Source organism: Oncorhynchus mykiss, chromosome 16 (assembly GCF_057628025.1).
Source record: "Oncorhynchus mykiss isolate SJ-2025 chromosome 16, ASM5762802v1, whole genome shotgun sequence".
NCBI classification, from domain to species: domain Eukaryota; kingdom Metazoa; phylum Chordata; class Actinopteri; order Salmoniformes; family Salmonidae; genus Oncorhynchus; species Oncorhynchus mykiss.
Window position 1 is genome coordinate 49,564,276 of NC_143037.1, and position 26,599 is coordinate 49,590,874.

General features: G+C 45.7%; 1 protein-coding gene across 5 annotated transcripts in view; it reads left to right on the forward strand.

Annotated features, from left to right (window-relative positions):
- The first annotated feature begins 938 nt into the window (after window positions 1–938).
- The window catches only part of LOC110492775 (IQ motif and SEC7 domain-containing protein 2), a 59,763-nt gene continuing 34,102 nt past the window's right edge, over window positions 939–26,599 (forward strand). For 3 of the 5 annotated variants that reach the window (XM_090203074.1, XM_090203064.1, XM_036945836.2), the window contains exon 1: window positions 945–2,954. In XM_090203074.1, coding sequence (XP_090059200.1) covers window positions 2,476–2,954 — 479 coding nt within the window. In that variant the 5' untranslated portion in view covers window positions 945–2,475. Of the gene's footprint in view, window positions 2,955–26,599 lie in introns of all 5 variants that reach the window. The other 2 variants (XM_036945833.2, XM_036945832.2) reach the window with 2 other exon arrangements.

Sequence of the window (26,599 nt, forward strand, 5' to 3'; positions counted from 1 at the left end):
ATGAGTATCAGGAGAGGGCAAATGGCTGATCTTTTAGTAACACATGAATGATTTACCAGGCTCTGTGGAAGAGCAGGGATTTCACATCTCTCCATGTACTCTCTTATCTAATATCAGGCTTTTTACTATTAGTGTACAACAAATTGCCTCACCTTTAACACAATCACGCCCACATGCATACACTCTTTCTCTCTCTCCCTACATCTCTCTCTCTCTCTCTCTCTCTCTCTCCATCTGTCTGTCTCCCACATACACATACACACACAGTTATTGTGACATGAGCAATTACACAAAGACCTTTACAAACTTTGTACCGGAAAATGGCAGTTATTTAATCCTGTATTACTAAAAGTATTGTGGCACAGAGGCCCTTTAGTGGGCTATTTTGGCTTTATTCTGACGCATCATTGAAGTGGTGAAGTGTCATTAGGCTTACTCTGAAGAAAACGCACATAGGGAGCCACGAGAAGATGCAAAAGCCTATTACCAATAGTAACATATTACTGTAGGCCTATGCTGGTAATGACTAGGTTCTGCTCAGCATAGCGGTTTGCAATTAAAGTTATTGATAGCGCAGAAAGCCAGCGCCCTCTGGATTTTCTCCAGCTGAGTCATGTGCGAAATGAATCGGCTTTAGGAAATGACTTTAACTTCCCTTCACTGTGGAGATTTTGGGGAATGTTTACAAAGAATAGAACTTACATCAAACCAGTAATCTGTATAGCCATAATGCCTCAAAACCAATAAGAAAAACAGTTCAACAATTGGAATTAAAGCCATTGATGAATGTATATCATATGCACATAACGATTTCGTTAAATTGATCATTGCAGACCATATTTCAATCAAAACGTTTTAGAAACATATACATTTTAAGGTGCCGATGCTCTACCCTACGTTTGTCAATCGCCTATAATGTGCATCAAACATTGCGCGTCGGCACAAGAGCGCCCCTGAGACCCACGCGCGCTCATAGCCTACAGTTCACAGATTTGCCAGGAGTCCATCTCTTCACATATCTCTACCACCACTGGTGTGAAGTTACTGCGACTGTTACCATAGTGGATTACAGATGGGTAAAACATTGAAAATAGTTTGATAAATGCACTTTATTTATTTGTATCACATGGGATTTTAGAAAGTGCGCAGCGGATTGTTTTATTGGTTTCCCCTGAAACGTCGGGAACAGAACACAGGCAAGTGGAAACTCCTTATACATATCAAGTATGTGTATTGAAGACGTGTGGAATATTTTACAGAGAAATTGAACTGTCTATAAAGATTTTTTTAAAGACTCGAGTTCGAGTAGGCAACTCTTCGTCATGGACGCGTGAGGTGAAGCTACACGGTGCGGTGATCTACGAGGGACACTCGGGCAAAATCTATAACCTAAACCATCCTCGGGCTTTTAGATGTGGTCTGTACAGGGCAGGGGTGAATACTTGGACCTCTAACTATGAAATTAATCAGTCTTCCAACGTCTTCATTTTGGCTTTTCCAAAGACACATCTAGTTATGGGGTGAGGAGGATGAGGTAGAGACTGCAGGGATAGTCTATGTGGGAGGGAACATGGAATGTTTTCTATTATATAATCTTTGACAAAACTGCTTATTAGTTGGAGAACATAACAAGCCAATTTCCCTGACCCCGTTTTCCCTCCCCTTTTCATCGGGGGAGACAGAAAACTTTTTGTGATCATTAATACATTTGGGGAGAATTGACCTGTTTTCAGACAAATTGGCTGTTGAAATGGTAACACATCTTGACTGAAGTTGACAAGGAGAACACTGGGCTCAATGACAAGAGTCACTGGTGTATATTATTTTTTATTTCACTGATCTTGTATTACACAGTAACCCCCTCTGTCTGCCTCTCCACAGGAGAGGGGAATATTGAATTACCAAGATGGCTAATGTGCATTTATTGTTTCAGATTTCAACTATACCTCTCTGTCTCTTTTTTCTCTGCCTTGATCCGTCTCTCTTTTTTATTGTTTGATTTTGGTTGATCATTTGGAATGACACCTGATGCCCAAGGTCCTGGATTTCCATCTTCCGTCATCCTTCAAGATGCTGAACCTAAAGACACCAAGCCTTCAGCTAACCACACTCAGTTGTACCCCTTACTTTGTTTTCGCCTTTGCACTGTTCTCTTGGTGAAGCCACCTTTTGTGGACGTCGAACACTTAAAACCAACCCCATCTTGCTTTGAGATACTGTGATATGTAATCGTTCGAGAAACTGTCGACACACTGTTGTGTCCCTTGCCGTCTCTGAATCTCTGAAAGGCTTTTTGCGTAAAGTGGAAAGGGACAAAAACAATCCCCAAGTAAATTTTCCTCCAGCCCCCCTGTCCGTCCTCCCCTCTCCCCCCCACTCATCAGGGCTGGTGGGGGGGGTGGGATCTGGAGCTCCAGGGTCGTAACGGCGGAGGTGGTGTTACCCTGGAGCCTCCTTGTAGCAAGGCCTCCCATCATGGAGACCAGTCCAGAGAGCCCCAACCGGGCCGTGGAGTACCTCCTGGAGCTCAACAACATCATCGAGAGCCAGGCCAAGCTCATGGAGACCCAGCGGCGGCGCATCGAGGAGCTGGAAGGTCAGCTGGACCGAGTCAGCCAGGAGAACCAGGACCTGAGACTGGAGAAACCCACTCCTCCACGAGCCCCGGAGCTCCCCGAACAGATCCACAGCAACACCAACCACAGAGCAGAGCAGCCCCTCTCCCTGCCCATCCACCCTGGCAGCAGTAGTGGAGGTAGTGGCAGCACCCCCAGCCCCGTCACCGCCCCACCCCCTGTGGTGGTACCCCCTGCGGGGCCGAGCCGGGAGAGACGTGCCCACACCAGGCTGACCCGGGGCATGTCCTGTGGCTCGAACCCAGCCGAGCGGGAGCAGCAGGAGAGACTGGACCACACAGACAGCTCTGACACCAACAGCTCCACCATCCGCAGAAAGTGGGTTCTGTTTCTGTTTCTCTTTTGTATAATTCCCATGTTTCCCCCCAGTGTATTTTTTCCACAACCCACTGAAGCATGGGTTGCTTGATGGATATGGTGTTATGATTTTATTCCCTGACTGAGGAAAACATTGTCACTAATTGTCACTGTTCCTTGATGGTAGTCTCTGAGCATCAGCTGGATGTTACCAACATGCCCAAATTATTCATGCCCAATATGCCCCCTGTGGCGGATCTTACTTAATCTGGCTTAAAAGGAGTTGGCATACTGTTCATTTAATTGTGATCAGACAAACAAACATCTCTGCTACAGTTATATAACTCCTCTGTATTCCTCAGTGAGTGACATCACCACTGAGTAAAAGTGAAGGGATATTTGCATCCAGATCACATCAGTTTGAAGGGAAGTGATGTGCCCACTGGAACCACACTGTCTCAAATAGGTGTAGCTGTGTTCAAGGGGTGAGTGTCTGACATACCGAGGACTAGAGGATGACTACATATTGATGAAGCTGTTTGGAGCTTTGCTTTGTGGATCCTGTGTGTACTCAGGGGGTCAGGGTTTCATTTTACACAGGCTGACCGTTGCTGTAACACCTTCTACCTGAGTTTTAGTTCAGCGAGTGCAATGTATAGTCAGTGCATTGTGTGTTCTGGTCAATGCAGTGACTTGCGTGTTTGTGTTTCTTTCTGTGGGAGTTCCATTTTATGAGTGTGCTGATTTTGTTACCGGGGTTGTGAGATCTGTGTGAAGGAGTGATTTCTTTATGCGTTATGTGTAGGAGTGGGATGTGTAATGTGCAGAGGAAGACTGTGTGTGTGTGTGTGTGTGTGTGTGTGTGTGTGTGTGTGTGTGTGTGTGTGTGTGTGTGTGTGCTCGCGCGTATGTGTGTGTGTGGAGAAACGATATTAAATGATTATGCTCTGCTCAGTGCCTTTGTCCTTCAAAATCATAAAAATATAGCTTGACGCCCACGTCTGCTCAGTAATGTACTTTCCTTTAGGTTAGTTTCTGAGTTCAGGTCAGGCCTTATTGGGCATGAATCTCTAGCTAGAGGTCAGGCTAAAGTGAAGGTCTGGAAACACACTTCTGTGGCAAACAATCTAAGCCTCTTTTCAGTTTTACTTCCACACACAGATAATAATATTTGGTCTAATATGTTCAGGTACTAGGCATATCATAGACAGATCCCTGTAAAAATACTATTGTATACTACCATATGACCTTTTCTAGCAATATTGTTTTGAAGCCATAATAACATCACCAAATCATATGAATCATATCACATTATTTCTCATTTTGCTGGACTACGACTTAATTCCCTCCTTTTGACTTCATCTTCATTTATTTGTTCTCATTAATTGGTTCTCAGTCCCTCATCAGATTGATTCAGACTCTTGACTAGACCAAATCCCCTATTGATAGAAACACATATTAGGTATTTATGTGGGTGTTAAGCACACTGATGAATTGCAAATGTAGGACAGTTTGCAGATACTCCCCTGTTAATGGCAGTGCTTGTGACACATCAGCTCTCTAGTTTAGATTTTAAGCTAATAGCTGTTGTTCTTCAATTTAAGTACCACATTCAATACATGTAGTATACTTAGCTTGGTTGTTAAAGGAATAGCTACTGTTCTTCAATTCAAGTGCCATATTTGCAGTAATATGGAGTTGTGATTTATTTTAGGTTATCCTGTGTTGGTTTCTTCTCTGCCCTGACCTTGTCCTCAAACCCTTACCCAACTCACACCATTCAGCTCATTCTCAGGCCACTGGTGAGGCCTGTCATCTGTCAACAACAACCCATTAATATACACAATATTTACATCATCCATGTTTAGGTCACCCTCAGCCATCTAAATATGTTTCAGATCAAAGAGAGAGAGAGAGAGAGAGACAGAGGGAGGCGGGATATAGAGATGAAGGGAGGGAGATAGATAGAGAAGAGAGCATGGGAAAGAGAGAGAGAGAGCGACCCCGACTCAGCATGTTTCGCTCTAAAAGGGAAACAGTGGAACACACACACTGGTTCACCATCTGTTATCGGGGAGGTAAAGAGAGACGGAGGAAGATAGAGGTAGCGAGCTAGAGAGATATAGGAAGATGGAGGGCAGGACAAAGGGGCTAGGTTTAGAGACTAGGTTTTTGTGGCCACTTAGTTTGTTTGTTGGAAGAAAATGTACTATCTCAACATTGCCCCTGTGACTGTCCGGTCCTCGTGCTCTGATGTCTAGGGCTGTGATGTTCAGTAGAATGGCCTGACTTAAAGGATGATAAACTATGTCCCTTCTGCTTCTGAACCACAAGTAACAACAGCACAAACTAGCCCATCTCTTCTTCCAGCAGCACAGCGGTGTAGCCCAAACAGCTGTCCCATACTCCATTCCCTCTGCATCCACTAATGGGAAGATGAACAGTGTGAGTTGCAGGCCTTCGGGCATAGCCACAGGAAGTAAGGGTTCTGGGGAATACGTTGAAATCATTTTGCAAAAATTTGGCTATACAAAACAATTTCCCCCAAATAATTCAAAATACTACACCAGAGAGCATCATTTAGCCACAGAGGATCGCTTCTCCAAAACAATCTGTGGAGTAAGTTTTATCACAAGCACTTACAGTCGGGAAGGCAGCAATTAGGGAAACACGCACTCCAACATAGTGTGGCCATAGATATAATCCATAGAAGGATTTTGGAACCTCGAACCTTAGCACTTTGATTGTTAAACTTTGACTGAAAATGTGGTGCCTGACAAGTGACCGGGAAGATTTTTTTAGTTTATCGGACATTTGAGAAATTTACTGGCCATCCATAATGCACTGGGTGCGTAACCCATTGGGGTGTCCACCCACGCAGCCAGGGTCGTCAATAAACGTGGGATATAGGTTAAATGAGCCACATTTACATGTCCTTAAAAACAGACTATAACAAATGACAAAAACACTGTTCATTGTGTTTGGATGTGTATCATATGTGTCACGTTGGTATAAAGAGTCGGGAGACAGGCGCAGGAATGCGTATTCGTGTTTTTTATTCACAGAAATCAAAGCGTGCCATGTAAAGGCACAGGGACGAAGACCAAACAAACACGCATACAAAATACAGGGTTAAACCCAAACAAAAGAGCAAGGAGTACCTCAAAGACATACACGGGGTGAGACCCGAAAACACAGCACAGGTACTCACACGACCAACGGACATTGTAACAATAATCGACAGCCCAATGGAGAACCAAAGAGCACATTTATACAAATCAATCAGTGGGAAATAGGAACCAGGTGTGTGTAATTTGACATTTCCGGAGGTATCCGTGACAATATGCAAAACTTTTTAGCCTTTTTTTTGTATTGTTTTTTACTTTCCTAAAACAATAAATGTCCACGTCACGGTTCAGCTGTCAGAGATTTGAGCACTAAAGGATTAAGGGCATTGCATGCATAGCCCTATAGGCTTAGGTGTCCACTGTATGATATTAATATTAAAAAAAAACAAATATGAAGGAAGAGAAGCGTATGCCTAGCCCCAGAGAGAGAGACAGAGAAATGCTGGCGGTATGCTACGACACCAAGATGCATTTCTTTAACTTTGTCAGATAGGCTACTGCGTCTGCCATACAGATATAGGCGTTCAGAAGAAGACTCATTTTACATTTTTCAATCCGAATATTTTTTATTAAGATAATCATTATATTGTTAGATTCTAGGAGTATCTCTGGTAGGCCTTAAACATTCTTCCTCACCTCAAGTTCAACCGTCTGGAGTCAGGTGGAGCGCCGGTGTGCACTGCCTTCGTATCATAGGTCTGCAGCATAATAGGCTAATAGCCACACCACACCAAACCTTCTCAAAAGTTTCTAAACTTTTTAGGGTAGTATCACAAGTAAGTCAAGCCATTGTTTATAGGGGAAAATACGAGCAGGATATTATATCGCTGCAAACATAACATTACTGTTATGCGGTGAGTGAGGACCCAAAAGCGGTTTAACATAAACAGAGTTTCTTTAATAACGAAACACACGTAGGCTCAGATGGACAGGCAGATTCCGACAGGACAGGACAAGGTAAAGCAAACACGACGATAGTCTGGTTCTGGCATGAGATACACAAACGAGAATCCGACAAAGACAGAAGCAGAAAGAGAGAGAGATATAGAGACCTAATCAGAGGGAAAAAGGGAACAGGTGGGAAAAGGGGTGAACGAGGTAGTCAGAGAAGACAAGGAACAGCTGGGGGAAAGAGGGGAAGAAAAGGTAACCTAGTACGACCAACAGAGGGAGACAGGGTGAAGAGAAAGGACAGAAACAAGACACAACATGACAATACATGACAGTACCCCCCCACTCACCGAGCGCCTCCTGGCGCACTCGAGGAGGAAACCTGGCGGCAACGGAGGAAATCATCGATCAGCGAACGGTCCAGCACGTCCCGAGAGGGAACCCAACTCCTCTCCTCAGGACCGTACCCCTCCCAATCCACTAGGTACTGATGACCACGGCCCCGAGGACGCATGTCCAAAATCTTACGGACCCTGTAGATAGGTGCGCCCTCGACAAGGATGGGGGGGGGGGGGAAGACGAGCGGGGGCGCGAAGAACGGGCTTAACACAGGAGACATGGAAGACCGGGTGGACGCGACGAAGATATCGCGGAAGAAGAAGTCGCACTGCGACAGGATTAATGATCTGAGAAATACGGAACGGACCAATGAACCGCGGGGTCAACTTGCGAGAAGCCGTCTTAAGGGGAAGGTTCTGAGTGGAGAGCCAAACTCTCTGACCGCGACAATATCTAGGACTCTTAGTTCTACGCTTATTAGCAGCTCTCACAGTCTGCGCCCTATAACGGCAAAGTGCAGACCTGACCCTCTTCCAGGTGCGCTCGCAACGTTGGACAAAAGCCTGAGCGGAGGGGACGCTGGACTCGGCGAACTGAGATGAGAACAACGGAGGCTGGTACCCGAGGCTACTCTGAAAAGGAGATAGCCCGGTCGCAGACGAAGGAAGCGAGTTGTGGGCGTATTCTGCCCAGGGGAGCTGTTCTGACCAAGACGCAGGGTTACGAAAAGAAAGACTGCGTAAGATGCGACCAATAGTCTGATTGGCCCGTTCTGCTTGACCGTTAGACTGGGGGTGAAAGCCGGAAGAGAGACTGACGGAAGCCCCAATCAAACGGCAAAACTCCCTCCAAAATTGAGACGTGAATTGCGGACCTCTGTCCGAAACGACGTCTGACGGAAGGCCATGAATTCTGAAAACATTCTCGATGATGATTTGTGCCGTCTCTTTAGCAGAAGGAAGCTTAGCAAGGGGAATGAAATGAGCCGCCTTAGAGAACCTATCGACAACCGTAAGAATAACAGTCTTCCCCGCTGACGAAGGCAGTCCGGTGACAAAATCTAAGGCGATGTGAGACCACGGTCGAGAGGGAATGGGAAGCGGCCTGAGACGGCCGGCAGGAGGGGAGTTACCGGACTTAGTCTGCGCGCAGACCGAACAAGCAGCCACGAAACGACGCGTGTCATGCTCCCGGGTGGGCCACCAAAAACGCTGGCGAATGGAAGCAAGCGTACCCCGAACGCCAGGGTGGCCGGCTAACTTGGCAGAGTGAGCCCACTGAAGAACGGGTTCCTAGGACAAGCGCGCGGCGACGGAGTGTGAGTGAGTGCTTGCTTTACCTGCCTCTCAATTCCCCAGACAGTCAACCCGACAACACGCCCCTCAGGGAGAATCCCCTCGGGGTCAGTGGAGGCTACTGAAGAACTGAAGAGACGAGATAAAGCATCAGGCTTGGTGTTCTTAGAGCCCGGACGATAAGAAATCACGAACTCGAAACGAGTGAAAAACAGCGCCCAACGCGCCTGACGCGCATTAAGTCGTTTGGCAGAACGGATGTACTCAAGGTTCCTATGGTCAGTCCAAACGACAAAAGGAACGGTCGCCCCCTCCAACCACTGTCGCCATTCGCCTAGGGCTAAGCGGATGGCGAGCAGTTCGCGGTTTCCCACATCATAGTTACGTTCCGACGGCGACAGGCGATGAGAAAAATACGCGCAAGGGTGGACCTTGTCGTCAGAGAGGGAGCGCTGAGAAAGAATGGCTCCCACGCCCACCTCTGACGCGTCAACCTCGACAACGAACTGTCTAGAGACGTCAGGTGTAACAAGGATAGGAGCGGATGTAAAACGATTCTTGAGGAGATCAAAAGCTCCCTGGGCGGAAACGGACCACTTAAAGCACGTCTTGACAGAAGTAAGGGCTGTGAGAGGAGCTGCCACCTGACCGAAATTACGGATGAAACGACGATAGAAGTTCGCGAAGCCGAGAAAGCACTGCAGCTCGACGTGTGACTTAGGGACGGGCCAATCAATGACAGCTTGGACCTTAGCGGGATCCATCTTAATGCCTTCAGCGGAAATAACAGAACCGAGAAATGTGACGGAGGAGGCATGAAAAGTGCACTTCTCAGCCTTCACAAAAAGACAATTCTCTAAAAGGCGCTGGAGGACACGTCGAACGTGCTGAACATGAATCTGGAGTGACGGTGAAAAAATCAGGATATCGTCAAGGTAAACGAAAACAAAGATGTTCAGCATGTCTCTCAGGACATCATTGACTAATGCCTGAAAGACAGCTGGAGCGTTAGCGAGGCCGAAAGGAAGAACCCGGTATTCAAAGTGCCCTAACGGAGTGTTAAACGCCGTCTTCCACTCGTCCCCCTCCCTGATGCGCACGAGATGGTAAGCGTTACGAAGGTCCAACTTAGTGAAAAACCTGGCTCCCTGCAGGATCTCGAAGGCTGAAGACATAAGAGGAAGCGGATAACGATTCTTCACTGTTATGTCATTCAGCCCTCGATAATCTATGCAGGGGCGCAGAGACCCGTCCTTCTTCTTGACAAAAAAAAACCCCGCTCCGGCGGGAGAGGAGGAGGGGACTATGGTACCGGCGTCAAGAGCTACAGACAAATAATCTTCGAGAGCCTTACGTTCGGGAGCCGACAGAGAGTATAGTCTACCCCGGGGGGGAGTGGTTCCCGGAAGGAGATCAATACTACAATCATACGACCGGTGTGGAGGAAGAGAGGTGGCCCTGGACCGACTGAACACCGTGCGCAGATCGTGATATTCCTCCGGCACCCCTGTCAAATCACCAGGCTCCTCCTGTGAAGAAGAGACAGAGGAAACAGGAGGGATAGCAGACATTAAACATTTCACATGACAAGAGACGTTCCAGGAGAGGATAGAATTACTAGACCAATTAATAGAAGGATTATGACAAACTAGCCAGGGATGGCCCAAAACAACAGGTGTAAAAGGTGAACGAAAAATTAAAAAAGAAATGGTTTCGCTATGATTACCAGAGACAGTGAGGGTTAAAGGTAGCGTCTCACGCTGAATCCTGGGGAGAGGACTACCATCCAAAGCGAACAAGGCCGTGGGCTCCCTTAACTGTCTGAGAGGAATGTTATGTTCCCGAGCCCAGGTCTCGTCCATAAAACAGCCCTCCGCCCCAGAGTCTATTAAGGCACTGCAGGAAGCTGACGAACCGGTCCAGCGTAGATGGACCGACAAGGTAGTGCAGGATCTTGAAGGAGAGACAGGAGTAGTAGCGCTCACCAGTAGCCCTCCGCTTACTGATGAGCTCTGGCTTTTACTGGACATGAAGTGACAAAATGACCAGCGGAACCGCAATAGAGACAGAGGCGGTTGGTGATTCTCCGTTCCCTCTCCTTAGTCGAGATGCGGATACCTCCCAGCTGCATAGGCTCAGCACCCGAGCCGGCAGAGGAAGATGGTAGTGATGCGGAGAGGGGGGCAACGGAGAACGTGAGCTCCTTTCCACGAGCTCGGTGACGAAGATCAACCCGTCGCTCTATGCGAATAGCGAGTTCAATCAAGGAATCCACGCTGGAAGGAACCTCCCGGGAGAGAATCTCATCCTTTACCTCCGCGCGGAGACCCTCCAGAAAACGAGCGAGCAAAGCCGGCTCGTTCCAGTCACTGGAGGCAGCAAGAGTGCGAAACTCAATAGAGTAGTCTGTTATGGATCGATTACCTTGACATAGGGAAGACAGGACCCTGGAAGCTTCCTCCCCAAAAACAGAACGATCAAAAACCCGTATCATCTCCTCCTTAAAGTCCTGATACTGGTTAGTACACTCAGCCCTTGCCTCCCAGATTGCCGTGCCCCACTCACGAGCCCGTCCAGTAAGGAGAGATATGACGTAGGCGATACGAGCTGTGCTCCTGGAGTAAGTGTTGGGCTGGAGAGAAAACACAATATCACACTGGGTGAGGAACGAGCGGCATTCAGTGGGCTCCCCAGAGTAACACGGCGGGTTATTGATTCTGGGCTCCGGAGATTCGAAAGCCCTGGAAGTGGCCGGTGGATCGAGGCGGAGATGGTGAACCTGTTCTGTGAGGTTGGAGACTTGGGCGGCCAGGGTCTCAACGGCATGTCGAGCAGCAGACAATTCCTGCTCGTGTCTGCCTAGCATCGCTCCTTGGATCTCGACGGCAGAGTGGAGAGGATCCGAAGTCGCTGGGTCCATTCTTGGTCGGATTCTTCTGTTATGCGGTGAATGAGGACCCAAAAGCGAATTAACAAAACAGAGTTTCTTTAATGATGAAACACACGTAGGCTCAGATGGACAGGCAGATTCCGACAGGACAGGACAAGGTTGCAGCAAACACGACGATAGTCTGGTTCAGGCATGAGTAACACAAACGAGAATCCGACAAAGACAGAAGCAGAAAGAGAGAGAGATATAGAGACCTAATCAGAGGGAAAAAGGGAACAGGTGGGAAAAGGGGTGAACGAGGTAGTCAGAGAAGACAAGGGACAGCTGGGGGAAAGAGGGGAAGAAAAGGTAACCTAGTACGACCAGCAGAGGGAGACAGGGTGAAGAGAAAGGACAGAAACAAGACACAACATGACAATACATGACAATTACAGTTTGAACTTAATTTGGCCATAGAAAATGGCTCAACAGAATAAAACAAAACATTTGTGAACTGGTTTAAGCCTTAACAAAAGTTTTTAACAGGCTATATAACAGCAATTACCAAGAAAGGCTAGTGCCTACAGTACCCCTCCCCCCAAAATATAAAAAAAAGGTTTTATTGTCACACACCAGATTGGTGCAGTGAAATGTGTTGTTTTACAGGGTCAGCCAAAGTAGTATGGCACACCTGGAGCAAATTGGGGTAAAGTGCCTTGCTCAAGGGCACATCAACAGATGTTTTACCTTGTCAGCTCGGGTTATCGAACCAGCGACCTTTCAGTTACTGTTCCCACACTCTAACCGCTAGGCTACCTGCCACCCTAATAAACAAGTTACAGCAATAGGCTAATTATATTTATTTTACAAACAGCCTACTTATAACCTATCTTAAACTAAATACAGAGCACACAATTAAAAATACCTTAATTTAGCCAACAAAAAAGTCTGAACAGAATTAAACAAAATACGTTTTTGTCACGTCTACTCCCTCTCCGGCCTCTAGGTCATCAGGCTGCTGATTATCCCGCACACCTGTCACCATCGTCTCGCGCCCCTTCGCCTCATGACACTCGACTAGACTCCATCACCTCCTTGATTATCTTCCCTATATCTGTCACTCCACTTGGTTCTTTCCTCAGGAGTTATTGACTCTGTGTTCATGTTGGTGCGTTGTTTGTGTTTCGTGTTCATTTTATTTATTAAAACACTCCCTCCCTGAACTTGCTTCCCGACTCTCAGCGCACTCGTTACAGTTTTGCATATTTAAAGAATTGCCTTCGATTAATAAATAGGCCTACAATAATAACAATGATATACAATAATAACAATGATGAAACAAAGTATTATAAATACAAAAAAAGGAATAAATAAAGTTTAAAAAACGGCATCCTACCTGAATAGCGAGTTGCACAGTAGTAGCCTGCATTTGGCCATTTGTGTGGTATTACAAGATATTCTTCTGATGTCTTCTATCATGTAAAAGTAGTAGAATTGCATGAAATGTGTTTATAAAAGGACCTTACAAAAAAAAATGTATCCCCATGTGTGGAAATGAAAAACCTAGGCCCTACATAGTGCACTACTTTCCCATGGTCTGTGGTCAAACTTTGTGCACTTGTGAATAGAGTATAATCTGGGATGCAGAGAGTTTGTTTGTATTCTGTTATGTAAGTGTGTGTGCGTTTTTGCATGCTTGTGCAAATGTTTGGGAGTGTCTGACTATGTGTGAAATAGAGAAGGAGACCCACACAGAGAGAGTGTGAAATATTAATTAGTGTGACCTTAGTATAATTACTCCTGGCCCAGGGGAGGGGGGGGGGGGGGGGGGGGTGTGCATGATCTCCTGGGATGTCCATTATTAGACAGTAAACACTCCTGGTTTCTTATGGTTATCATGCTGTCTTTTAATGGGAGGATGTGACCTTTCTCCCCACGGTGAAAGACTTTACCCCTGTAGCACGTGCAGTAACTTTGATCTTGGTCACAATTGCTTTCTCATAACATTTCCCTATTGAGTTGCTGAGTATTGCTTCTGTGTTATATAATAAATAGTTGGAGTTTCCCCTCTTCCTCATTTTCTCATGAGGTTTAGAACCTCAGATGAGCATTGTGCAGGTGGTGGCTGTTTTTTACTTTCCTTGCAGCTCTTTATCTCACTCTCTCTCCTCCCTCCCCCTCTGCCTCTTCCTGTCCTCCCTCCCCTCTCTGCCTCTCTTCAGGGCACTACATGTAGATATTTCCTCTGCTTTGTAGGCTGACATTAATTCAGTTTTGAAATGCAGGGGATGGTTTGGGCTTTTGTTGCAGAGGAAGCTAATTCTGTTGAATCTCTCACACACACACTCACTCTCTCTCTTCCTCTCCACTCCATCCTTCTCTCTCTCTCTTTCTTTTTCTGCACTCCATATTTTTCACTCCCTCCACCACTTCCTCTCTCTCTCTCTCTCTCTCTCTTTCTCTCTCTCTCTCTCTCTCTCTCTCTCTCTCTCTCTCTCTCCCCCTCAGTGTTTCTGTTTCTCTCTGCTGCAGATATGACTCAGAGGAGCTGCAGAAATTACTTTTGAATCCTCTCACCCTCCCTCCCATCACTCACTCCCTCTTTTCTCCTCCATCACCATCTGGTTTACCCTTTCTCCTTTTTTGACTGAAGGCATGATAGATGTTGACGATAATCATCAACGATTACATCATTCATTTGATTATCTGACAGAAGCCCCTCAAGACTCTTTAACATTGAAGTACTGCTGAAAAGTTACTGCTGAAAAAAAACTTTGCCTCGGGCAGATCTGGGAATAGGATCTAGCTCAACCTGCTTGACCAATACCAATAAACAGCAGTATGCAATATAAGATAATAAGATCTCTCTGGACCCTCTCTAGTAAAGATGCCCAGAAGTCAGCAGCATCCTCTTCAACAAGTAGTGAATCTCCTCCCACTACATTCCCTACATGGAGGCGTTTACTGGTTGTGTAGTCTGCTCTCACATTCCACCCTACAGTCACAAAAACACTTTCCTTTTATATTTTCTTGAGAGAAAAGGGCACATTCTATCTAAGAATTGTGATGATGCAATGTGTCATATTGTTTGATATCCTATTGTGCGTTTCTCCACATGGAGGGGACCGTAATCTGAGACCGCAGCCTATTCCTCGACCATGGGAGTGTTGTCTCCTGTGATGTGTCGGTCTTTATGAGGTCAGGTAGTGTCATGGTCATGATGACCGTGTCCAATTGGACCTGAGCCCCCGTCCCTGTCTCCTGAGTGGCTCGACCAATGACCTTGGCTCTCTCTGCACGTGTTCGCACTGTACTCACCACTCATGTCACTGCACAGCAATCAAAGCCAAGGTCTCAACCCAGTGTGTTTCTTTAGGTTGTTTCTTTATATTCCATTCTATAGAAACATTTAGTGGTTCTGTCGGTCCACTCTGTTTGGTATTCAGTTCTAGCTCTAGTAGGCTCGAACATAAAGTGGTGCTGCAATGCTTCAAAAACCTTAATGTGACCTTGTAAAGTGTGAAGACAGATTGTTGGATATTGATATTGATTGATGTTAAAGCGGAGTGCACTGTCCTTATCTTAGGTTTTATAAAATATTGTGTACAACATGGTTGCTGTGGAAACTGTAAAGCGTTCCCTACGGCAGTTACGATGTTGTGCTTCCATCCTCTACCCTGCCTCTCCCAGACCCCCTCACTTCACATATTCACACAGGGGTGGGTTGACGCTGGGTTTAAACACCCCCACCTTCTCCGCTGATGTCACAGCAGCTTGGAGCTAGAACGATCATGGTTAGTCATTTGCTCCCGTAAATTAGTGGTTGTGTACAGAATAACAGTTCCCGAGTGGTGACATAGTCATTTAGAGATGCACTGTGGTAATCAGCACAGAGGCAGGAAATTAAAATGATGACTTATGACATTCTTTTGTTGACACATGAGTAGGTTAACTATTATAAAAGATGCACTCTTGACCCCTAGAATGTGCATTCAGTTTAGCGTCTATTTTATTTGAGTGTAAGCTAGGAGTTTGTTTTCAGTGTTGCATAGTAGACTGCTTTATCATGTGAGCTCCAGTCCTGGGTCAACTGTAAGAAGGAACATTTAGGGGGATTGTACTGTAACAGCAGAGAAACTATAGGATTTGTCATTTGGAAATGTTATTCTGAGTGCTTGTAGGAAGGTTTAGCATTGACTGACTGAGGACATTATATCTGCATTATTACTATACTGATCTGTCCATATATCTATCTATGGCTGTGATTGGACTGAGCCAGTTCACTGTAGTTGACTTGTCAGCTGTCCTTTGGCCACTGGCCATGGTGGATCGCTTAACTGTTCCCTGATTCAGTGTCTTTGGCATTCAGATGTAGACAAGTGGTAGTTTGACGACAGGACTCGGTGAAACACATGTGCACGCAGCGCTGTGGAGCAGAAGTCTGGTTACCGTGGGAACTCTGTGAGCTCCTCTTGAAAGAACTCTGTGGGCGAGAGAGAGAATAGAGAGAGGGAGAGAAGCGAAGAGAGGAGAGGGTAGGAGTGAGACCAGGAGAGAAGTGAAGGACAGGCAATAGTATGGAGGAGAGAGAGAGAGAGAGAGAGAGAGAGAGAGAGAGAGAGAGAGAGAGAGAAAGAGAGAGAGAAAGAGAGAGAGAGAGAAAGAGAGAGAGAGAGAGAGAGAGAGTCATTTTTCATTGGAGGGTAAGCTACAGGTCTCCTCAATTGGTAAAGTTGGGCAACTTTTTCTTTGGTCAAATGTTATGAGGGATCATTATCATTTTTACACTGACTGACTGATCCTGTGACAGCTTGACATAATGTCAGACTCTTCAGTAAATTTGGCTTCCCACCTCTTCTACTCTTAATGAAACCTAATTGTGTCTCTCCAAACTACCACCAGCAAATCTGATCGGTAAACCCACCCACCCAGCATAGTATTAAAACCCTAATTTTAGGGTAGTACACACAGTGGTATTGTTTACTCTACTAGAGAGCTCCAATAGATAGCAGGTGCTGCTGCTACATAGATGGAGGTAATTGTAATCATGCCCCTCTTCTTCTCCGGTAAATGAGCGCCTCTATCGCCTGGCACTCAGCACCAAACGCCCACACAGGCAGTCCGCGCTGTTGCCAAGCAGCGGGAGACTCGGAGCCCAGAATAGGGGGAGGGGGTTTCGAAAAACACTTAACTTTAGGCTAGAGGCAGCGCACACTGGGAAGGGGGGGCGGGGGGGCGGCTCCCCCACATACACATTCTCATCTGTAGACGGTGTGGTGGGGGGGGGGGGGGGGGGGGGGGTGTATGACGCAGTAGGCTCCCACACACACACTCCCATCTGTAGATAGTGAATAGAAAAATGCAAATGTTGAAATAAAAGGTTTTTCAAGAGGCTTGTGCTTCAGTTGGTTAAAGTAGGTTTGTGCCTGGTTACTGGCTCAGGCTAGTGAATGTGATCCCTTACTGGCCATGAACTGTAATGCGTATCAGAGTTGAATTGTTCAAGATATACAATAGATGTACAGAGATGACTGTACAGTGCATTCGGAAAGTATTCAGACCCCTTCCCTTTTTCCACATTTCGTTACGTTACAGCCTTATTCTAAAATGGATTAAATAAATACAAATCCTCGTCAATCTACACACAATACCCCACAATGACATCACAATACCCCACAATGACATCACAATACCCCACAATGACATCACAATACCCCATAATGACATCACAATACCCCATAATGACAAAGCAAAAACTGGTTTTTAGAAAATTTAGCAAATGTAAAAAAACTAAAAAACCAGAAATAACTTATTTACATAAGTATTCAGACCCTTTGCTATGAGACTCCAAATTGAGCTCAGGTGACTCCTTTTTCCATTGATCATCCTTGAGATGTTTCTACATCTTGATTTGAGTCCACCTGTGGTAAATTCAATTGATTGAACATTATTTGGAAAGGCACACATCTGTCTATATAAGGTCCAACAGTTGACAGTGCATGTCAGAGCAAAAAACAATCCATGAGGTCGAAGGAATTGTCCACAATCCTATACAGGATTGTGTTGATACCCAGATCTGGGGAAGGGTACCACAACATTTCTGCAGCATTGAAGGTTCCCAAGAACACAGTGGCCTCCATCATTCTTAAATGGAAGAAGTTTGGAACCACCAAGACTATCCCTAGAGCTGGCCGCCCAGCCAAAATTAGCAATCGGGTGAGAAGGGCCTTGGTCAGGGAGGTGACCAGGAACCCGATTGTCACTCTGACAGAGCTCCAGACTTCCTCTGTGGAGATGGGAGAAGCTTCCAGGAGGACAACCATCTCTGCAGCACTCTACCAATCAGGCCTTTATGGTAGAGTGGCCAGACCTCAGTAAAAGGCACATGACAGCCCGCTTGGAATATGTCAAAAGGCACGTAAAGGACTGTCAAACCATGAGAAAAAAGATCCTCTGGTCTGATGAAACCTAGAATGAAGTCTTTGGCCTGAATGCCAAGAGTCACATCTGGAGGAAAACTGGCACCATCCCTACGGTGAAGCATGGGGGTGTCAGCATCATGCGGTGGGGATGTTTTTCAGTGGCATTAACTGGGAGACTAGTCAGGATGGGGGAAAAGACGAATAGAGCAAAGTACAGAGAGATCCTCGATGAAAACGTCCTCCAGAGCGCTCAGCAACTCAGACTGGGGTGAAGGTTCACCTTCCAACATGACAACGACCCTAAGCACACAGCCAAGACAACACAGGATTGGCTTTAGGACAAGTCTCTGAATGTGGCCCAACCAGAGCCCGGACTTGAACCCAATCGAACATCTCTGGAGAGACCTGAAAATACCTTTGCAGCGACGCTCCCCATCCAACCTCACAGAGCTTGAGAGGATCTGCAGAGAAAAATGGGATAAACTCCCCAAATACAGTTGTGCCAAGCTTGTAGGGTCATACCCAAGAAGACTTGAGGCTGTAATTGCTGCCAAAGGTTCTTCAAGAAAGTACTGAGGGAAGGGTCTGAATAATTAAACTTTATACAATACTGTAAGTTGTTATGAGTCTCTCTTACTCTTCCTCTATAGATAGATAGACTCACCTACACACTGACATGTCCTGACACTCTATTTACCCTGCTGTGTGTTGGAGGAAGACCTTTATTTGTACTGTGAACACCCCTCCACACACCATATTTATGTTGCATCTTCCACTTTTACCTCTCCTCTCCTCCGCTCCTCTTGACTTGATTATTTCCCCCCCTTTGGCCTCCTCCGTATACAACCTCTGTCCTTCTCTCTCTCCTCCCACTCTTCGCTTCCTCTCTCCATTCAATTGGCAACAGATTTTCATACGAATATAGAAAAAATATGCAGATGAACAATATGCGCATTTTCCCACCAGAGATGTATTTCCTTCAAATGGACTTGTTGCGGATAAAAGGCTGTGTGAGAATACGTAGTTACATTTGCAGTTCAATTTAATCGCATTTTCAACTGTACTGATTGTTTTGTCACAAACAAACGTAGCATTATATAGAGAATGTGTCCACTCTGATATTTGCATGTGCGCTCTAGCCAACAGCTTGCAGATACGGTGCGGATATAGCCTACATTATGAGATTATTCTGGACAAAAGAAAGAGATAATTGTTTTTTTTTTCAAATGGCAGCCAAGCATCGATCGTCATTTCACCAGAATAAGACCCTCGCTATTTATTGGAAAGGAGCATCAAGCTCATCACTGTGCACTTTCACCACCCTCTGAAGTTCACCATAATTTATTTAATCTGTAGCTTAATACACTGCATGGTTTCCTGGGTCATAGTGGAAGGATCACACAACATAAAACGTGACTACAAGTTTCCCTCGATATGGTGGTTATTATGTTTACAGTGCATTCAGAAAGTATACAGACCACTTGACTTTTTCCACATTTTGTTATGTTACAGCCTTATTCTAAAATGGATTTAATATATTTTTTTCCTCATTAATCTATACACAATACCCCACAATGAAAAACCAAAAACAGGTTTTTAGAAATGTGTGCAAATATATTCAAAATGTCAAACTGAACTATCACATTTTACAAAAGTATTCAGACCCTTTACTCAGTACTTTGTTGAAGCATCTTTGGCAGCGACTAGAGCGTTGAGTCCTCTTGGGTATGACGCTACAACTTGGCACACCTGTATTTGGGGAGTTTCTCCCATTCTTCTCTGCAGATCCTCTCAAGCTCTGTCAGGTTGGATGGGGAGCGTCGCTGCACAGCTATTTTTGATCGCGTTCAAGTCCGGGCTCTGTCTGGGCCACTCAAGGACATTCAGACATCCTTTTAGAAGGTGAACCTTCACCCAGTCTGAGGTCCTGAGCGCTCTGGAGCAGGTTTTCATCAAGGATCTCTCTGTACTTTCCTCCGTTCATCTTTCCCTCGATCCTGACTAGTCTCCCAGTCCCTGCCACGGAAAAACATCCCCAGAGCATGATGCTGCCACCCTCTTGCTTCACTGCAGCGAAGGTGCCAGGTTTCCTCCAGACATGACGCTTGGCATTCAGGCCAAAGAGTTCAATCTTGGTTTCATCAGTTTCTCATGGTCTGACAGTCCTTTAGGTGCCTCTTAGCAAACTACAAGCGGGCTGTCATGTGCCTTTTACTTCGGAGTGGCTTCCGTCTGGTCACTCTACCATCAAGGCCTGATTGGTGGAGTTCTGTAGAGATGGTTGTCCTTCGGGAAGGTTCTCTCATCTCCACACAGGAACTCTGGAGCTCTGTTTAGAGTGACCATCGGGTTCTTGGTTACCTCCCTGACCAAGGCCCTTCTCCCCCGATTGCTCAGTTTATCCAGGGGGCCACATCTAGAAAGGAATGTGTTGGTACCCTACGCCAGATCTGTGCCTCGACACAATCCTGTCTCGGAGCTCTATGGACAATTCCTTCGACCTCATGGTTTGGTTTTTGCTCTGACATGAACTGTTAACAGTGTAACCTTATGTAGACAGGTGTGTGCCTTTCCAAATAATGTCCAATCAATTGAATTCACCACAGTTGGACTCCAATCAAGTTGTAGAAACATATCAAGGATGATCCATGAAAACAGGATGCACCTGAGCTCAATTTCGTGTCTCATAGCAAACGATCTGAATACTTATACAAACAAGGTATTTCTGTTTTTTTTTTTAATCCATTTTAGAATAAGGCTGTAACGTAACAAAATGCACTGTATATCAATGTTTGCACATAAAAGCGTTTCCACCCCCATTCCTCACATAATACATTTGACAGATATCCCAGTTCATCTAGTGTATTTTTGTGACAAATTAGCTGTTTCCATCAGCCCTGTCATGACGTTTTTTATCCGACATGTACTTTACTTGCATAAAAAGGTTGGAAACGTGGTTAGTGCCACTCTACTTATTCACTCCCTGTGTGCTGCTATCGTACTCGGCTCCACGAGGGGGCAAAAAGGGGCTTAGCCCCCTCAGTTGAAATTTGGGACAGAGCGTGCCATGGTGTGTGTAGGGGGACTATGGAAAGCCACCGAGGCACAGGTTTTCCGTTAGCCGGTAATTGCCGGCTTTTGGCCGATAAATAAATGAAAAGCCAATAAATAAAAATATAGCCAGTCAAATTGTTCAGGGATGCCCTGATACTGAGGAGAGAGAGCCATGGCCTAGGCTACTGTTGTTTGCGAAGATGGAGGCCTTTTTTACTGAAGTAAAACAAAAGTTAGAGAGTATGCCTATAGTGAAAAGCCTACATGGCAGGGCTCCAGACTGCAAACATTTGGTCGCATTTTACAACCCTTTGACACCTTCTTGTGGGAGAAAAAACCTGTACTGGTTGCATCGGTGCAGTCCTCATTATCCTCATGATTCCTGTAATGAAAGTGTCTGCCTGCCTGTCCCTGTAACTGTTTTGCTGGGGCCTGTTGCTGTGTAGAGCAGCAAAATAGTTTTCTGATTGTTTAACATAAAATCCAATTGCTGGGAAAACCCAGCTATCCTGTTGTCACAGATGAAGAGAGGATGTTCTCATCTCCCTGTAGGTATACTTTTTATTTCTCAACTCTCAATTATGAGCTCAATAGCAACTATTTTACAAAGATATTTGATATTGAGATACGCAACGTGCGAAACGTGCATTGGCCATTGCGAGTGCATAAGCCGCATTGGACAATAGGCTACAACTGCAACGTTTATTTTGCATTAAATGTACTGTTAGATTAATACATGGCTACTATGAGTGGTTATTATCTTTAGAATTAGTGATATAGTTAATGTGTTTTGAGTTTCCCCTTACTCATGTGGTGAATTAGCCCTAAATAAATTAGCCTATGATTTCAGAACACATAATGATACAGGAATATTAATCTCTAAACAAAAATATTCTTGAGCCCTATTTCGTGCTAGCCGTCTGGTGAAGACTGTACCAGCTCCACGCACCAGGTCTCCAGTACGCCTCCCCAGCCCTGCACGTCCTGTGCCAGCTCTCCGTACTCGTCCTGAGGAGCGTGCTAGCCGTCTGGTGAAGACTGTACCAGCTCCACGCACCAGGTCTCCAGTACGCCTCCCCAGCCCTGCACGTCCTGAGTCAGCTCTCCGTACTCGTCCTGAGGAGCGTGCTAGCCGTCTGGTGAAGACTGTACCAGCTCCACGCACCAGGTCTCCAGTACACCTCCCCAGCCCTGCACGTCCTGAGTCAGCTCTCCGTACTCGTCCTGAGGAGCGTGCTAGCCGTCTGGTGAAGACTGTACCAGCTCCACACACCAGGTCTCCAGTACGCCTCCCCAGCCCTGCACGTCCTGTGCCAGCTCTCCGCACTCGCTTTGAGGAGCGTGTTATCGTTCCGGTACAATGTGTGCCGTTTCTATGCACCATGTCTCCAGTCTCGCAGTCCATTTCCTCCAGCGGCGGTCGGCAGTCCAGAGCCTCAAGCGACGGTCTGCAGTCCGGAGCCTCCAGCGACGGTCTGCAGTCTGGAACCTCAAGCGACGGTTCCCAGTCCTGAGCCTCCAGTGATGATCCGTAGTCCGGAGCCTCCTGCGACGGTCTGCAGTCGGGAGCCTACAGCGACGGTTCCCAGTCCAGAGCCTCCAGTGATGATCCATGGCCCGAAGCCTCCAGTGATGATCCATGGCCCAGAGCCTTCAGTGATGATCCATGGCCCGAAGCCATGGAGGGGGGGGGGGGGGGGGGGGTTCTGTCACGCCCTGACCTTAGAGATCCTTTTATTTCTTTATTTGGTTAGTTCAGGGTGTGACTAGGGTGGGCATTCTAGTTTATTTATTTCTAGGTTGGCTTGGTATGGTTCCCAATCAGAGGCAGCTGTCTATCGTTGTCTCTGATTGGGGATCATATTTAGGCAGCCTTTTCTCCACCTCTTGTGTGTGGGATCTTGATTTTGTATTGTTGCTTTTTAGCCCTACAAAGCTGTACGTTTCGTTCCCTACAAAGCTGTATGTTTCTTGTTTTGTGCCGGTTATCATAAATAAAAATGATTAACCTACCCCACGCTGCATCTTGGTCCCACCATCCTTCCAACAACGATCGTTACATCCATTCACCTTTTGTTTACTGCGTTTGTTTACTGTTCATGTAACCAGCCTAAATATGGATTGTGTCACGATTTTATCGATACAATATTTTATTTACTAGGCCTACCACTTGGTACTGCTGTTTCATTCATTCACCTTCGCAGTTGTGTCGGTATTCTAAGCCAAACTACTATTCAGTATTTTTGTTTGCATGCATGAATAACTAGGCTACTACTTTCAGCATTTAGTTTGCATTATTTTGGTAAGACAGCTGTGTGTGCGGCTGCATTCACATAGGGTAATTCACCTACTACAAACAGCCTATCTAGCTTGCAGCCTATATTTCATTACCAAAACGGCCTTGCTTTAGTGTGTAGGGCGATGTCTATTGTGCTGATACAGCGCAGCGGAGATTGGCGTGAAATCTGTAGGCTACCTGTCACTTCAAAAGCACTCAATGATCTTGGAGTCTCTGCATTTTGAACTGTATGTTTATTGTGGTTTCGCGTGATATAAGCAGAATTCAATATACAGTATACTCAACAAAAATATGAAAATATTCATGCAACATGCAACAATTTCAAAGACTTTACCGAGTTACAGTTCACATAGGAAATCAGCCATTTAAATACATTCATTCGGACCTAATCTATGGATTTCACATGACTGGGAATACAGATATGCATCTGTTGGTCACAGATACCTTAAAAATAAAAAGGTAGGGGTGTGAATCAGAAAACCAGTCAGTATCTGGTGTGACCACCATGCAGTGCGACACATCTCCTTCACATAGAGTTGATCAGTCTGTTGATTGTGGCCTGTGGAATGTTGTCCCACTCCTGTTTGATGGCTGTGTGAAATTGCTGGATATTGGTGGGAGCTGGAACATGCAGTCGTACACGTCGATCCAGAGCATCACAAACATGCTCGATGGGTGACATGTCTGGTGAGTATGCAGGCCATGGAAGAACTGGGACATTTTCAGCTTCCAGGAATTGTGTACAGATCCTTGCGACATGGAGCCATGCATTATCATCCTGTGATGGTGGGTGATGAGTGGCACGACAATGGGCCTCAGGATCTCGTCATGGTATCTCTGTGCATTCAAATGACCATCGATAAAATGCAATTGTGTTCGTTGTCCATAGCTTATGCCTGCCCATACCATAACCCCACCGCCACCATGGGGCACTCTGTTCACAACGTTCAACGTTGACGTCAGAAAACCGCTCGCCACACAACGCCATGCACGTGGTCTGTGGTTGTGAGGCCGGTTGGACAAACTGCCAAATTCTCTAAAAAGATGTTGGAGGTGGGTTATGGTAGAGAAATTAACATTAAATTATTGTGGACATTCCTGCAGTCAGCATGCCAATTGCACGCTCCCTCAAAACTTGAGACATCTTTGGTATTGTGTTGTGTGATAAAACTGCACATTTTAGAAGGTCCTTTTATTGTCCCCCAGCACAATGTGCACCTGTGTAATGATCATGCTGTTTAATCGACTTCTTGATATGCCACACCTGTCAGGTGGATGGGTTGTCTTGGCAAATGAGGAAATGCTCACTAACAGGGATGTAAAAACATTTGTGAACAACATTGGAGAGAAATAAGATTTTTGTGCATATGGAACATTTCTGGGATCTTTTATCTTGTATTTTATTTCAGCTCATGAAACATGAAGCACTTTACACGTTGCCTTTATGTTTTTGTTAAGGATAATTCCAATGCAAGAACCCAAAATAAATGGTGCACCCTCGCCGATTTCAACTGCCCCCTCAGTCACTTTATCCTGGCGCCGGATCTTGCTGCTATCCTTGCTTTTCTTCACTCTCTCTGCCCTCCCTCCATCAAATTATTCTACTGTAGGTACATGTGTGAGTGTGCGCACATATGTGTGTGTGCGGGAGTGCATGTAACAATATAACATACAATTTACTGGTTGCATCAGTGCAGTCCTCATTGTCCTCATGATTGGGCCTGCTGCTGTGTCCAGCAAGCCACTCTCGCTCTCCTTTCCCGGAGGGAGAAAATGCTCTGGGAGAAAGTAAAGAAATCTTCCAGAAATCCGAAATCAGCAGCATGTGTGTGGTTAGTGTGTGTGTGGTTAGTGTGTGTGGGGTTAGTGTGTGTGTGGTTAGTGTCTGTGTGGTTAGTGTGTGTGTGTGGTTAGTGTGTGTGTGGTTAGTGTGTGTGTGGGTGGTGTGTGTGTGTGGTTAGTGTGTGTGTGGTTGGTGTTGTGTGTGGTTGGTGTTGTGTGTGGTTAGTGTGTGTGTGGTTAGTGTGTGGGGGGTTAGTGTGTGTGGGGTTAGTGTGTGTGTGTGGTTAGTGTGTGTGTGTGGTTAGTGTGTGTGTGTGTGGTTAGTGTGTGTGTGGTTAGTGTGTGTGTGGTTAGTGTGTGTGTGGTTGGTGTGTGTGTGTGGGTGATTAGTGTGTGTGTGGTTGGTGTGTGTGTGTGTGTGTGTGTGTGTGGTTAGTGTGTGTGTGTGGTTAGTGTGTGTGTGGTTGGTGTGTGTGTGGTTAGTGTGTGTGGGGTTAGTGTGTGTGTGGTTAGTGTGTGTGGGGTTAGTGTGTGTGGGGTTAGTGTGTGTGGGGTTAGTGTGTGTGTGGGGGAAGGGCTGAGTGGGCCGATAGAGGGGTGCGTTGTCAGCTGTTCATGTTACTTCTCATGTTACTTCTCATGTTACTGTTCATGTTACTGTTGATGTTACTGCTCATGTTACTGCTCATGTTACTTCTCATGTTACTGTTGATGTTACTGCTCATGTTACTGTTCATGTTACTGCTCATGTTACTGCTCATGTTACTGTTCATGTTACTGTTCATGTTACTGCTCATGTTACTGCTCATGTTACTGCTCATGTTACTGTTGATGTTACTGCTCATGTTACTGCTCATGTTACTGCTCATGTTACTGCTCATGTTACTGTTCATGTTACTTCTCATGTTACTTCTCATGTTACTGTTCATGTTACTGTTGATGTTACTGTTGATGTTACTGTTCATGTTACTGCTCATGTTACTGCTCATGTTACTGCTCATGTTACTGTTGATGTTACTGTTGATGTTACTGATCATGTTACTGTTCATGTTACTGCTCATGTCACTGTTCATGTTACTGTTGATGTTACTGCTCATGTTACTGCTCATGTTACTGTTGATGTTACTGCTCACGTTACTGTTCAAGTTACTGCTCATGTTACTGTTCAAGTTACTGTTGATGTTACTGCTCATGTTACTGCTCATGTTACTGTTGATGTTACTGCTCACGTTACTGCTCATGTTACTGTTCATGTTACTTCTCATGTTACTTCTCATGTTACTGTTCATGTTACTGCTCATGTTACTGTTCAAGTTACTGTTGATGTTACTGCTCATGTTACTGCTCATGTTACTGTTGATGTTACTGCTCACGTTACTGTTCAAGTTACTGTTGATGTTACTGCTCATGTTACTGCTCATGTTACTGTTCATGTTACTGATCACGTTACTGCTCATGTTACTGTTCATGTTACTGCTCATGTTACTGTTCATGTTACTGCTCATGTTACTGCTCATGTTACTGCTCATGTTACTGTTGATGTTACTGTTGATGTTACTGCTCATGTTACTGCTCATGTTACTGCTC